The 15,616-nt window shown below is 46.0% G+C and overlaps 1 protein-coding gene across 1 annotated transcript in view; it reads right to left on the bottom strand.

The window, feature by feature from the left end:
• The window catches only part of LOC143803972 (uncharacterized), a 254,169-nt gene that overhangs the window by 187,904 nt on the left and 50,649 nt on the right, over positions 1-15,616 (bottom strand). Inside the window, exons 3-5 of the mRNA XM_077281723.1 lie at positions 9,848-9,967; positions 9,490-9,609; positions 5,279-5,398 (exon numbers count right to left, since the gene is read on the bottom strand). Coding sequence (XP_077137838.1) covers positions 5,279-5,398; positions 9,490-9,609; positions 9,848-9,967 — 360 coding nt within the window. The remainder of the gene's footprint in view (positions 1-5,278; positions 5,399-9,489; positions 9,610-9,847; positions 9,968-15,616) is intronic.

Below are 15,616 nucleotides of genomic sequence, written 5' to 3'. Positions count from 1 at the left end.
GGACATCCACTTTTTAAATACGTATTTCAGCTAGTAAAATAAAGATAGAGGTAAATCCACACTACCAAAGGTATAAGATGCTGTATAAGATTGATGACCAAAGCTACAATTGGCCAATTGGCATGAGTGTCCTACTGCATCTTATGCCTTTGGTAGCGTGGATTTACCTCCACCTTTCTACAGTTTCCGTATGGTATACTATTTGTTTATCTGCAGCACCCAAGATTTTCAAACTAACACAACTTTTTAGGGTGAGCATTTTCTCTGACTCTGTTCCTCATTGTAACCCAGATAAGACCCTATTGCTCTCACTATCTTTCCAGTTTTGATTACAACTGCAATTATAAAATAAAGCTACCATATACTCATCTCCTGCACAGGCGCCATACCAGCGATATCAGCGCTGTCGCTCTCAGGGTTCCTATGACATTGCTATGTCACATGAGCCCTGCAGTCAGTCAGCAACCGGAATTGGGTTTCTGCACTGTCACTTGTCTCACAATGTCATGTTAACCCCAATAGATAGTGCTCTGACATCTATGGAATGGCGTCAGTACAGCATATGACTATATATGTTAATTTATTTTACAGCAATCATTACTGATAAGGGCATGTCCACGTAGTGAAGAAACCCCTAATGAGAGTGAGAACAGTTTTAGCTAAAGTCAATCCATTAATATGTAAATCACACTCTGAATATTCCTGAAGAGACGTGGTATCTGAGGACTGAGCGGCGGATACTTTGCACCTCTTTGGCACACATTAACCCCTGACCATCACTGCCCCTGGAGGACAGACATATATTTATAGGTCAACTGTGCCCTCACCTTATTTTCACAGCAGGGACCTTTTATACAGAGCACATTAAGCCCCTGTGTCACCAGGACTATGATCCTATTATAGGCACATTCTATGCCAGTACTAAGACTGCAACCCAATAAGGTCTACTATATGCTATCTTGCTACAGTTATTCCTATTCTCTACACATGAATTCTGATAGGAGTAACTCCTTTACCGAACTTCATCAACATTTTGAGGAGCTCATTACTCCAATCCTGTGTATACAATTTTACACCTTAATCTTTCTGTGACAAGCAGTCGGACTGATGAAGGTCTAGATAAGACCGAAACGTTTACAGACTGTAAAAAAAATCCTTTTGCAAAGACATACTAAGTTGAGTGCCAAGTTCTTTATTTTACTAAAATCTGAAGCAAAACCTGATGTGCGCAAAGTGAATGAAAAACCTGACGTGTCATGCACAATTTGAGTATTTTTGACTTGCAGATTTGGTGCAGAAGATAATCTGCAGCATGTCAATTCTCTATGTGTTTTTTGCCCTGCTTTTTTCACCATTGACTTCACTCAAATTAATCAAAAACACACCAAAAATACAGCAAAAACGGTCATTTTTGAAGCTGTGCTTTCCTGCGAAGCGATGCAAAAATGGCACAGATATGTTTCTCAACACATGCACATGCCCTAAAGGAAATGATAAAAGGTTTTCTAAACATTTGAAAAAACAGTAAACTGAAAATTGTTACATGCATTTGTATTCAGCCCCATCAGTCAATACTTTGTATAACCACCTTTCACTACAATTACCTCTGCAAATCTTTTGGGGTATGTCTCTATCAGCTTTGCACCTCTAGAGGCTGAAGTTTTTGCCTAGTCACTGCAAAGTAGATTTAGCTCAGTTACATTGGATGAAGGTGTCTGTGAACAGCAGTTTTCAATTCTTGCTACAGATAATCAATGGGATTTAGATGTGTTCTTTGACTGGTCAATGTTTAGAGTTGTAATCCTTCTGGAAGGTCTCAAGTTTTTTGCAGCCTCTAACAAATGTTCCTTCTATATTCCCATGAATTCTGACTAGCTTTATTGTGGGGATGGTGTTTTCTGGGTAATGTGCAATGTTTGTTTTCCACAACACACATAGCGTTTTGCATTTAGACCAAAAAGTTCTACTTTGGTCTCATATGACCAGAGTACCTTCTTCCACTTGCTAGCTAGGTCCCCCACATGGCTTTTGGCAAACTGTAAACGGCTTTGCCACTATTTCATGAAGCCCAGATTTTTGGAGCAGACGACTAATAGTTGTCCTGTGGACAGATTCTGCCACCTGAGCTGTGGATCTCTGCAGCTCAGCCAGAGTGACCATTGGCATATTGGCTCCTTCTCTAATTAGTGCTCTCCATGCTTGGGATGTCAGTTTAGGTGGACAGCCAAGACTTGATAGGTTTTAAGTAGAGTTGAGCGACTTTTACTTTTTTCGGATCGAGTCAGGTTTCACGAAACCCGACTTTGTCAAAAGTCGAGTCGGGTGAAATCGGCCGATTATTGCGAAAAGTCGGGGGCCGACTGAAACATGAAACCCAATGCAAGTCAATGGGGAATCAAAGTCGGCAGTGAGTAGAGGACAGGAAAACACCTACAGTGCCCATTTTAATGCCAAAAACATCAATTCTTATTACTGAAGCTTGCCAATTTTAATTTACTAATTTATTTTATAATAATAGTTAAGCATTGAAAACTGGGGGTCATTTGGCTAAAGTTGTGGGGGGGTAGGACTGGCTCAAGATTTTCGTGGGCCCAGGAAACGTGGAATACGTCACGACGGTGGAGCAGGGAGAGGTAAGTATTTCAACTTTGCAAGTGCTGTGATCCTGAGCAAGCAGGGGGGGCCCACTCGCTGGCATTGGCACTGGCACAGAGCCCCTCATAGTACGGCGGTGTGTTTGACGGCGGATGGCGCCTCCCACCGGCAGAGACACTTTTGCGTACTATGAGGGGCCCTGTGCCAGTGACGTCGCCAACACTTATGCCCCCCCACCTGATTTCACTTTCATCTGCACCTTCCTCTTTGTCGCCCTGTAAGGTGGTATAGTATGCGGGAAGGGGAACCTGACTTTCAGCAGGGTCAGATTCTGGCTGTGTAGAGTGCAAGGGGAATGCAGTGGTCTGGGTCAATGTACCAGCAGACTCATCTAGCAGTGGCTGGGCAATGGGCAGGATGAGGAGGAAACACAGATATAGGCCCAAATAATAAAGTAGCCTAAATGCAGTTCAAAATTGGTAACAGGACTAAACAGGTGGCATTGCTTTGTCCAGTGGAGGACAACTGTAATGAGTGGCAGACACAGTTAGCAGGCCCAAATAATAAAGTAGCCTAAATGCAGTTCAAAATTGGTAACAGGACTAAACAGGCGGCATTGCTTTGTTCAGTGGGGGACAACTGTAATGAATGGCAGACACAGTTAGTAGGCTCAAATAATAAAGTAGCCTAAATGCAGTTCAAAATTGGTAACAGGACTAAAAGGCAGCATTGCTTTGTTCAGTGGAGGACAACTGTAATGAGTGGCAGACACAGTTAGTAGGCCCATATAATAAAGTGGGCTAAATGACTGCCAAAAAATTGTTCATAAATAAACAGGTGGCATAGCTAGGTACAGGGGTGGGCTCCTCTGCTGAGTAGCAGACAGTGGCAGTAGGCACAAAGTATTAACCGGTCTAAATGGAGGCCAGGGCCCCTGTATATTTTAACTATCATCTATCATTTCAACAAATTTGTATTGGCAGTGCCATTGAAGGATTTAACAGCACAGACTACACAGCGGTGGAGCAGGGAGAGGTAAGTATTGCAAGTGGTAGAGCACTGTTTGAGCTGGGGGGGAACACTCTCTTGTGGGCGGCGGTATTGGCACAGGGCCCCTCATATTACGACGGTGTGTCTGATGTTGGTTGTACATCACCACCGTCAGAGACACTTCATTGTACTATGAGGGACCCTTTGCCAGTGCCGTCGCCCAAGAGTGGGCCCACTCACCTGTCCAGGCAAACGGCACTCGAACTGGTGCTTGCGCCAGACTTCCTCATTTTTTGGAAAATCTAACCAAAATAACAACCATTATATGGTACTGTAAAACAAGGTAGAAGGTGTATATAAACTTGTTGAGAATTTAAATCTCCCTTTTTTGGGGGGGAGACTGAACCAAAACTCAGGCCCAGTGTATAAAACAATGCAATGTAAGTGGCAGCAAGTGGCTGGCTGACATACGACAAACTAACAGGACTGAAATATATCCACTTTGTGAGAATTTGAATCTCCCTTTTTTGGGGGGAGACTGAACAAAAACTCAGGCCCAGTGTATAAAACAACGCAATGTAAGTGGCCGAAAGTGGCTGGCTGATATACGACAAACTAACAGGACTGAAATATATCCACTTTGTGAGAATTTGAATCTCCCTTTTTTTGGGGGGAGACTGAACCAAAGTGGCTGGAAGATATATGAAAAAATACAAGGACTGTAGTACAATTTCAATCTCCCTACAATGATCTCAGGACAAGTATGTGGCAGCAATAAAAAGGACTGCTGCACACAAAAGTGTGGACAAATAAACAATATAACTGTCCAGAAAGGAGCAACAGGATTTTTGCTTTTAAAAAAGGAGTTGGTTTGCACAGCAGTGGTGCAAACAGCAATGCAGCTATCAGGGAGGCTTATAAGCTACAGAGCTGATGCACAAAAATATAGCCTCCACTGTCCCTGCAAAACAAAGGTGGTATTAGACAGTGGAAATCGTTACAGCACAAGCGGTTTGGGGGTTAATCTTCCCTCCCTAACTATATCCCTTCTTCTGACGAAGCTGCAGCACATCTCCCTATGCTACGATCGGCAGAAGTAAGATGGCAGTCGGTGTGCACGCCCCTTTATAGCCCCTGTGACGCTGCAGAAAGCAAGCCAATCACTGTCATGCCCTTCTCTAAGATGGTGGGGACCGAGACCTATGTCATCACGCTGCCCACACTCTGCGTCCTCCTTCATTGGCTGAAAAATGGCGCTGAAAGCGTCATACGAAATGTGACTTTGGCGCTGATTACCGACCGTATGGCCGATCCCACACTAGGATCGGGTCAGGTTTCGTGAAACCCGACTTCGCCGAAAGTCGGCGATTTTTTAATTTGTCCGATCCATTTCGCTCAACCCTACTGGCTGCTGCTGTTAGAGGAAAATGTCAGCTGTATCAGAGAGCTAGAAACCACCGTGTGAGGATTGGGATCAGCTCCTGAGTCCCCTCTATGCACCCACATTCGACATAGGACAGCTTTTACATTCTATGAATCAAAATGGTTAATAAGAATAACTTAAGTTTTACACAGATTGCTAAAATTATGCATAGTTTACATTTTTTTCTTGGGCCCTATTGTATGAAAAAGATTACAATTAAGTATTGTTAAAAAAGTAAAACACAGTAATTAATGACAAGTCAGAACTCACCTGAGAATCCATCATTACAATAGCAGCTGTAACTTCCTATTGTGTTAGTGCAGGTTGCATCAGGTGAGCAGATATTACCGGTCTGACATTCATCAATATCATCACAGTGGGTCCCATTGCCTGATCAATATAAAATGTTGTAACAAAATTAAAGTATTTATCTACATACATGATCTATTACATACATGATACATGATCATTAACACATTTAGCTCTTATAAATCCAGAGCTGTCAATCAAGGAAAAGGGTGTGGAGACAAAGGAAACAAAGCAAGGTGGGAAGGTGCGCTGAGCTCTTCTGCCGCAACAATGGTGCACTGAGGCACCTCATCAGCATATTTGAATAAAGAACATTTTTTGGCAAATGCAGCAATAGATTTTGACACTAAATGCATGGTGTTTATTAGGGTTATGTCCCCTGTACGGTGCTATGCTTGGTTTGATCAGACATTTTGTGCTGACAGACAATCATTAAGGCTTATGTCCTCAAGCGTTTTGTAAGGAGCAATGTTAGGACTGCCATAGGGATATATGATCCCTCTACTGTGCCGCCATTAGCCTTCCATTTCATATAGATATATGTATTGGTTTTATTTCCTAGAAGACAATAAAACAAAAGAATCATGTAATACACTTTGGAGGTTGGAGCTGTGTGCACAGTTCTCCACTGTGTTCATGGGCCCAATTATTCAACCAGCAAAGCCTTTTTAAAGGATCCGACAAGAAATAGATTAAGTTAGCAACGGATACCAATCATATATCTAAAACTTAACTTTTACTAAGTTATTACTAAAAACGACTACATGTAGTCGTGTATACAAAACACAGTGTCAAGGTGCAACGTGCAAAAGTGAATAAGGACAAACAAAAACCTATTTTAAAAGAAACGAATTATGCAGGGTACTAGAGAACCCGCAACTACCACTGAATATAATTGAGTACTAACTCTATATCCAGAGTGTATCCGTATTCAGGGTTCTTATTGTGGTACTAAGACCCTCTTTTTTAACACTGTTATTCTTGGATACTCAACATAATCATGTCAGGGTACTGTCAATCATATATGTATACAGACATTTCAGTGTAACCATATCCTCTTTCTGGTAAAACACTGTGCTTTTTATTTAAAGTCCGTAATATATTCCTAATAGATATTACTCTTAAAGCTTAATCCATATAGATATTAGTTATTCAGTGGTGTGTATTTAGTATGCTCAACAGAGTGTACCATTAGCAGCATCTCAGAAGCAAAACAGCCTTCTTGCCCCTATACATTTAGATTGCATCAATGCCCAAAAATGCAGTAGCATGGGTTCAGATAACGGGCTAATCTATATTAGATGTCTTTGGACATATTCTTCTAGAGATGCATCGTCGGCAACAACTCATAACAACCGCAGAATACTGCCCCTTGCTACTTTGAATACATCAATGCCCTCAAACACAGTGGCATGGATTCATATAGCGTGTTAGACATTTTTTCTGTGAAAACCACGTATACTCATCTGGGTCCAAAGCAAATCGTTCTGGGAAACCCTTCAATTAAAGTATACTTATCACCGGCACTCCTCATTCTTCTATTATTGCCCAGTTCCATGTCAATACAATGCCTTCCCGATGTGTTTCATCTCACTGACTCATCAGGGGATCGTGATATTTTAAATTGAGCAAAGTAAGCGCGCTCCTCTAGTTACCTGCCTTATATGCACTGTCGCGCCCTGCTTCCGGTTGCCGAAACTCATCATTTCCGGGTTCCATAGTGCATTCACCAATTGTGGCTATGTCACTCTGGCTACTGGAATGCAAGCGAAACAGTGTGAACTTCTGACGTCACTCACGGCAGCCTGGAGACTTACCGCTCGCTAGCTCTAAGCGCATGCGCCCTTCAAGCAAAAATCGCTCTGTTTTGGACCACATACTTGCTAGTGAGTGCGCTTCAGCAGAGCAAGAGAGAGCAGGTCTAGGGTGCGAACCTCCGCGACAGGTAGGGTGTATCCTGAGACAAGGGACACATAGGGTGCATAGGAGGTAGTATCACCCTTTTCTATCTTTCCAATAGTATATCTATGGGAGGATTGTTGTGTCCAAGATTCAAATAAAAAAATAGTTTGATGCTCTCTCTTGCTCTGCTGTTACTCCAGAATTCCAGATTTTGTAAAAGTCCATGAGGATAGCTAGCCTTTATGCCCAGTACGTTTAGATATAAGTAAGGTGGAGTCAGAGATAAATTTTAATACCTGTACATGCCCCTATTGAGCCAGGGTGGTAGATATCCCACCTATTGTTTTCAAACTATCCAAACTGCAGACGCTACTTAGGTGTATCTATTATATACAAACCAAGAGCGCAGCACGGCTGGTTTGTAAGAAGCGCACTCACTAGCAAGTAAGTGGTCCAAAACAGAGCGATTTGCGCCTGAAGGGCGCTTGCGCTTAGAGCTAGCGAGCGGTAAGACTCCAGGCTGCCGTGAGTGATGTCAGCTGTTCACGCTGTTTCGCTTGCGTTCCAGTAGCCAGAGTGACATAGCCACAATTGGTGCACACGCTATGGAACCCGGAAATGATGAGTTTCGGCGTCTGGAAGCAGGGCACGACAGTGCATATAAGGCAGGTAACTAGAGGAGCGCGCTTACTCTGCTCAATTTAAAATGTCACGATCCCCTGATGAATCAGTGAGATGAAACACGTCGGGAAGACATTATATGGACATGGAACCCGGCAATAATAGAAGAATGAGGAGTGCCGGTGATAAGTATACTTTAATTGAAGGGTTTCCCAGAACGATTTGCTTTGGACCCAGATGAGTATACGTGGTTTTCACAGAAAAAATGTCTAACACGCTATATGAATCCATGCCACTGTGTTTGAGGGCATTGATGTATTCAAAGTAGCAAGGGGCAGTATTCTGCGGTTGTTATGAGTTGTTGCCGACGATGCATCTCTAGAAGAATATATCCAAAGACATCTAATATAGATTAGCCCGTTATCTGAACCCATGCTACTGCATTTTTGGGCATTGATGTAATCTAAATGTATAGGGGCAAGAAGGCTGTTTTGCTTCTGAGATGCTGCTAATGGTACACTCTGTTGAGCATACTAAATACACACCACTGAATAACTAATATCTATATGGATTAAGCTTTAAGAGTAATATCTATTAGGAATATATTACGGACTTTAAATAAAAAGCACAGTGTTTTACCAGAAAGAGGATATGGTTACACTGAAATGTCTGTATACATAAATGATTGACAGTACCCTGACATGATTATGTTGAGTATCCAAGAATAACAGTGTTAAAAAAGAGGGTCTTAGTACTATAATAAGAACCCTGAATACGGATACACTCTGGATATAAAGTTAGTACTCAATTATATTCAGTGGTAGTTGCGGGTTCTCTAGTACCCTGCATAATTCGTTTCTTTTAAAATAGTTTTTTTTTGTCCTTATTCACTTTTGCACGTTGCACCTTGACACTGTGTTTTGTATACACGACTACATGTAGTCGTTTTTAGTAATAACTTAGTAAAAGTTAAGTTTTAGATATATGATTGGTATCCGTTCATGGGCCCAAACAGGAATATCTGACTGCTTTAAACACCCTGAGTGCCCAAATATTTAGTGTTCTGTGCCATATGGGTAAGAACAGGGCAACAAAAAACTGTTCTCAGTTACACCTTGAATTGCTGCAGTTTTTCCATGTTTCATTTGTGGCCACTTGGTGGCTTGTATAGGTGAACTTCATGTGCTTTATCTGTATAATCCATGAAGCTAAAATCCTAGCTCTGCAGGCAACTTAAGCCTTCATGGACATTTGGTGGCTTCATACAAGTCCATAATTTTAGCTGCCTGAGAAACATATGCATGCTAATATTAATAAATCCCTCCCAGCATCCTTCTTTTTAACATCTTTCTGCTCTACATTTTTCTGCATTATTGGCCATTCAGGTCTCCATCCTGTTACTAGATTCTCTTACATGAGAACCATTGTTACAGTACAGATTTCTGGTTCCATCAGTGTAGAGTTAGTAATATTGTGGATGAACTTGTTCTAGATCGCAGTATTCTTGGGAATCGCTGTACGCTCACTACCAGACTGCAGGAGCCTTCTATCTACTGTATGATTCTTTGCAGGTTCTCACACTGAAATTTAGAGTTATATGGTATTTTTACTATCATACTAATAAATTGTGGTCAGTTATGTTACTTTACCTGAGAATCCATTCTTACAAGCACAGATGAAACTTCCTATTGTGTTAGTGCAGGTTGCATTAGGTGAGCAGATATTACTGAGGAGACATTCATCAATATCATCACAGTGGGTCCCGTTACCTGATTAATACAAAATACTCAATTAACTGAGGATATAATGTGATATTAGAAGTAGATTTGATGAAGAAAATGTATTAATCTCCATTCTACACAAATTGTGTAATTAGTTTCATGAAAATAGTAGAATACAGACATTAACACATCAAGCTCACACTTGAAATATTATAAAGCACCTGACGGTTTCTCTTGCTATGGGCAGAATACAGAGAAATCTACTGAAATCTTTATTTTCCTTTACCTGAGAATCCATTCTTACAAGTACAGAAGTAATTTCCTATTGTGTTAGTGCAGGTTGCATTAGGGGAGCAGATATTGGTGGTCAGACATTCATCAATATCATCACATTCAATTCCATTGCCTAATAGAAATAAAAGAAAATGTAATTAAAAAAACATTAGCAGAAGGTGAATGAAATACTGTATCATCATTAGAAGCAACTATTGTTTAGAAAGGACATGAAAGTAACTCTAAATTCCTCTTATATTTTTTATATTAGTGATTAGCCTCAGAATGAATCACTCTTTGAAAACATAACAGAGCCTGCCCGTCATGTTTCACCCTATTGGGCTTCATCAGGGAAATTAAGCTATAATGCCCTCTGACCGGCCAAGCTGATTATTTATCATCTTTCTTCTAACATGACAGGAACTAGACAGCATATCCAAAAGTTTGAAACAACAAATGCCAGACATACTCTCCATTACTTTATTGGTGACTTAAGTGGTAACCTGCCACATTTACCAACTAATCATGGCTCCTAATCACTGCATCCAATGTAAGAATGGTACCTTCTCTAATGGCATAAGGGATGAAGAGTGTTTGCGTTTTCAATCCTGCTGAAGTGAGGAGCACTTGTGCCCTCAGTTTTGTCAGTAAAATCACCAAGTGAGCATAATTATAGTGCTTTGGAACAAAGCACTATACTGTTATTCCATCGTGGATAACTTCTTATTATAGTGCTTTGGAACAAAGCACTATACTGTTATTCCACCGTGGATAACTTCTTCTTATTATTATTATAGTGCTTTGGAACAAAGCACTATACTGTTATTCCACCGTGGTAAACTTCTTATTATAGTGCTTTGGAACAAAGCACTATACTGTTATTCCACCGTGGTAAACTTCTTATTATAGTGCTTTGGAACAAAGCACTATACTGTTATTCCATCGTGGATAACTTCTTATTATAGTGCTTTGGAACAAAGCACTATACTGTTATTCCATCGTGGTAAACTTCTTATTATTATAGTGCTTTGGAACAAAGCACTATACTGTTATTCCACCGTGGTAAACTTCTTCTTATTCTTATTATTCAGTCCGCACGTAATGCGGCCCGAACTGCTAAACTCACAGACTCCAGTGAGGTGTCATTTCGAAGCCAGCGTTCCTGAGAGGTGTGCTAAGTATTTTTCGTGCCGATCGGATTTGTAGTTTTTGCGCAATTTGTGTTTGAAAAAAGTCTTTCAATGCGTTTCAATAGGGAAATTGTCCCATACGTTTATAATGGGCTGGTTTCTGAGGCAATTTCTAAAAATAACTGCCACCTGGCTGATTAGCTCATTGATATGCGCAGTCAGACACAGTTACTATGCCAACGCCTATGAAGTCTACATCAGCTCACCAGGTCACAAGTTTTGTCAGATAATATCAGCTCTTAAAGTGACAGTACAGCACAATTCCAAACCACTATCTGTAGTCTTATGATTATTAGACTGTGGCCCGATTCTAACTCATCGGGTATTCTAGAATATGTATGTCCACGAAGTATATTGCACAGCCACGCAGTATACAGTGCAGAGCCGCGCAGTACACAGCGCAGAGCCGCGCAGTACACAGCGCAGAGCCGCGCAGTACAAAGCGCAGAGTCGCGCAGTATAAAGCACAGAGCCGCGCAGTACACAGCGCAGAGCCGCGCAGTACACAGCGCAGAGCCGCGCAGTACACAGCGCAGAGCCGCGCAGTACACAGCGCAGAGCCGCGCAGTACACAGCGCAGAGCCGCGCAGTACAAAGCGCAGAGTCGCGCAGTATAAAGCGCAGAGCCGCGCAGTACACAGCGCAGAGCCGCGCAGTACACAGCGCAGAGCCGCGCAGTACACAGCGCAGAGCCGCGCAGTACAAAGCGCAGAGTCGCGCAGTATAAAGCGCAGAGCCGCGCAGTACACAGCGCAGAGCCGCGCAGTACACAGCGCAGAGCCGCGCAGTACACAGCGCAGAGCCACGCAGTATACAGTGCAGAGCCGAGCAGTACACAGCGCAGAGCCGCGCAGTACACAGCGCAGAGCCGCGCAGTACACAGCGCAGAGCCGCGCAGTACACAGCGCAGAGCCGCGCAGTACAAAGCGCAGAGTCGCGCAGTATAAAGCGCAGAGCCGCGCAGTACACAGCGCAGAGCCGCGCAGTACACAGCGCAGAGCCGCGCAGTACACAGCGCAGAGCCGCGCAGTACAAAGCGCAGAGTCGCGCAGTATAAAGCGCAGAGCCACGCAGTACACAGCGCAGAGCCGCGCAGTACACAGCGCAGAGCCGCGCAGTACACAGCGCAGAGCCGCGCAGTACACAGCGCAGAGCCGCGCAGTACAAAGCGCAGAGTCGCGCAGTATAAAGCGCAGAGCCGCGCAGTACACAGCGCAGAGCCGCGCAGTACACAGCGCAGAGCCGCGCAGTACACAGCGCAGAGCCGCGCAGTATACAGCGCAGAGCCGCGCAGTACACAGCGCAGAGCCGCGCAGTACACAGCGCAGAGCCACGCAGTACACAGCGCAGAGCCGCGCAGTACACAGCGCAGAGCCGCGCAGTACAAAGCGCAGAGTCGCGCAGTATAAAGCGCAGAGCCACGCAGTACACAGCGCAGAGCCGCGCAGTACACAGCGCAGAGCCGCGCAGTACACAGCGCAGAGCCGCGCAGTATACAGCGCAGAGCCGCGCAGAGCCGCGCAGAGCCGCGCAGTACACAGCGCAGAGCCGCGCAGTACACAGCGCAGAGCCGCGCAGTACACAGCGCAGAGCCGCGCAGTACAAAGCGCAGAGCCGCGCAGTATAAAGCGCAGAGCCGCGCAGTACACAGCGCAGAGCCGCGCAGTACACAGCGCAGAGCCGCGCAGTACACAGCGCAGAGCCGCGCAGTATAAAGCGGAGAGCCGCGCAGTACACAGCGCAGAGTCGCGCAGTACACAGCGCAGAGCCGTGCAGTACACAGCGCAGAGCCGCGCAGTACACAGCGCAGAGCCGCGCAGTATACAGCGCAGAGCCGCGCAGTACACAGCGCAGAGCCGCGCAGTACAGAGCGCAGAGCCGCGCAGTATACCGCGCAGAGCCGTGCAGTGCACAGCGCAGAGCCGCGCAGTACACAGCGCAGAGCCGCGCAGTATAAAGCGCAGAGCCGCGCAGTGTAAAGCGCAGAGCCGCGCAGTACACAGCGCAGAGCCGCGCAGTACACAGCGCAGAGCCGCGCAGTACACAGCGCAGAGCTGCGCAGTACACAGCGCAGAGCCGCGCAGTACACAGCGCAGAGCCGCGCAGTACACAGCGCAGAGCCGCGCAGTACACAGCGCAGAGCCGTGCAGTATACAGCGCAGAGCCGCGCAGTATACAGCGCAGAGCCGCGCAGTACACAGCGCAGAGCCGCCCAGTATACAGCGCAGAGCCGCGCAGTATACAGCGCAGAGCCGCGCAGTACACAGCGTAGAGCCGCGCAGTATACAGCGCAGAGCCGCGCAGTATACAGCGCAGAGCCGCGTAGTATACAGCGCAGAGCCCCGCAGTATACAGTGCAGAGCCCCGCAGTATACAGAGCAGAGCCGCGCAGTACACAGTGCAGAGCCGCGCAGTACACAGCGCAGAGCCGCGCAGTATACAGCGCAGACACACGCAGTACACAGCACGGACACGCGCAGTACACAGCGCAGAGCCGCGCAGTACACAGCGCAGAGCCGCGTAGTATACAGCGAAGAGCCACGCAGTATATAGCGCAGAGCCGCGCAGTACAAAGCGCAGAGCCACGCAGTATACAGCGCAGAGCCGCGTAGTATACAGCGCAGAGCCGCGTAGTATACAGCGCAGAGCCACGCAGTATACAGCGCAGAGCCACGCAGTATACAGCGCAGAGCCACGTAGTTATACTGCCCAGTCACGTAGTATATTGTCCAGTCACATAGTATACTGCATATCCCTGTTAAAAAAAAAAAAAGAATTAAAATAAAAAAGTTACATACTCACCTCCTGGAGCGGCCGGTATCTGATGGTTGTTGCACCTCCTAGAGCGGCCGGTACACGATGCTTGTTGCACCTGGAGTGGCCGGTACCCGATGCTTGTTGCGCGCTCCGGTCCCAAGAGTGCATTGCGGTCTCATGAGATGATGACGTAGCGGTGTTGTGAGACAGAAAGACGGAAGTGCCCTTAGACAATTATATAGTAGATTACCCCGCTCACCAAATCGGACCCCGAGGGGCACGGCTCACCAAATCGGACCCAGAGTGACCCCGCCCACCAAATCAGACCCAGAGTGACCCCGCCCACCAAATCGGACCCAGAGTGGCTCCGCCCATCAAATCGAACCCAGAGTGACCCCTTCCACCAAATCAGACCCAGAGTGACCCCTTCCACCAAATCGGACCCAGAGTGACCCCACCCACCAAATCGGACCCTGAGGTGCCCAGCCCACCAAATGAGACCCTGAGGTGCCCAGCCCACCAAATCGGACCGAGTGACCCCACCCACCAAATTGGTCCCTAAGGTGCCCCGCCCACCAAATCGGACCCAGAGTGGCTCCGCCCACCGAATCGGACCCAGAGTGGCCGCGCCCACAGAATCGGACCAAAAGTGACCCCGCCCACCGAATCGGACCTAGATTTACCCCGCCCACAAAATCAGACCCAGATTGACCCAACCCACCAAATCGGACCGCCTGAGGGGCACCCAAGTGTGAAAGTCTTGCAGGGGCAGCCCGGGCACCATTCCAAAGCACTATCTGTAGTTCCTTCAGGAAATACCCATCTAGTTATAGTGCTTTGGAACAAAGCACTATACTGTTATTCCACCGTGGTAAACTTCTTCTTATTCTTATTATTCAGTCCGCACGTAATGCGGCCCGAACCGCTAAACTCACAGACTCCAGTGAGGTGTCATTTCGAAGCCAGCGTTCCTGAGAGGTGTGCTAAGTATTTTTCGTGTCGATCGGATTTGTAGTTTTTGCGCAATTTGTGTTTGAAAAAAGTCTTTCAATGCGTTTCAATGGAGAAATTTTCCTATACGTTTATAATGGGCTGGTTTCTGAGGCAATTTCTAAAAATAACTGCCACCTGGCTGATTAGCTCATTGATATGCGCAGTCAGACACAGTTACTATGCCAACGCCTATGAAATCTACATCAGCTCACCAGGTCACAAGTTTTGTCAGATAATATCAGCTCTTAAAGTGACAGTACAGCACAATTCCAAACCACTATCCGTAGTCTTATGATTATTAGACTGTGGCCCGATTCTAACTCATCGGGTATTCTAGAATATGCATGTCCACGTAGTATATTGCACAGCCACGCAGTATACAGTGCAGAGCCGCGCAGTACACAGCGCAGAGCCGCGCAGTACACAGCGCAGAGCCGCGCAGTACACAGCGCAGAGCCGTGCAGTACACAGCGCAGAGCCGCGCAGTACACAGCGCAGAGCCGCGCAGTACACAGCGCAGAGCCGTGCAGTACACAGCGCAGAGCCGCGCAGTATAAAGCGCAGAGCCGTGCAGTACACAGCGCAGAGCCGCGCAGTACACAGCGCAGAGCCGTGCAGTACACAGCGCAGAGCCGCGCAGTATAAAGCGCAGAGCCGTGCAGTACACAGCGCAGAGCCGCGCAGTACACAGCGCAGAGCCGTGCAGTACACAGCGCAGAGCCGCGCAGTATAAAGCGCAGAGCCGTGCAGTACACAGCGCAGAGCCGCGCAGTACACAGCGCAGAGCCGCGCAGTACACAGCGCAGAGCCGCGCAGTATAAAGCGCAGAGCCGCGCAGTACA

This window comes from Ranitomeya variabilis, chromosome 2, assembly GCF_051348905.1.
Source record: "Ranitomeya variabilis isolate aRanVar5 chromosome 2, aRanVar5.hap1, whole genome shotgun sequence".
NCBI lineage: Eukaryota > Metazoa > Chordata > Amphibia > Anura > Dendrobatidae > Ranitomeya > Ranitomeya variabilis.
Note: the sequence above shows the minus strand (reverse complement) of the source record. Positions and strands in the feature narration are given on the sequence as shown.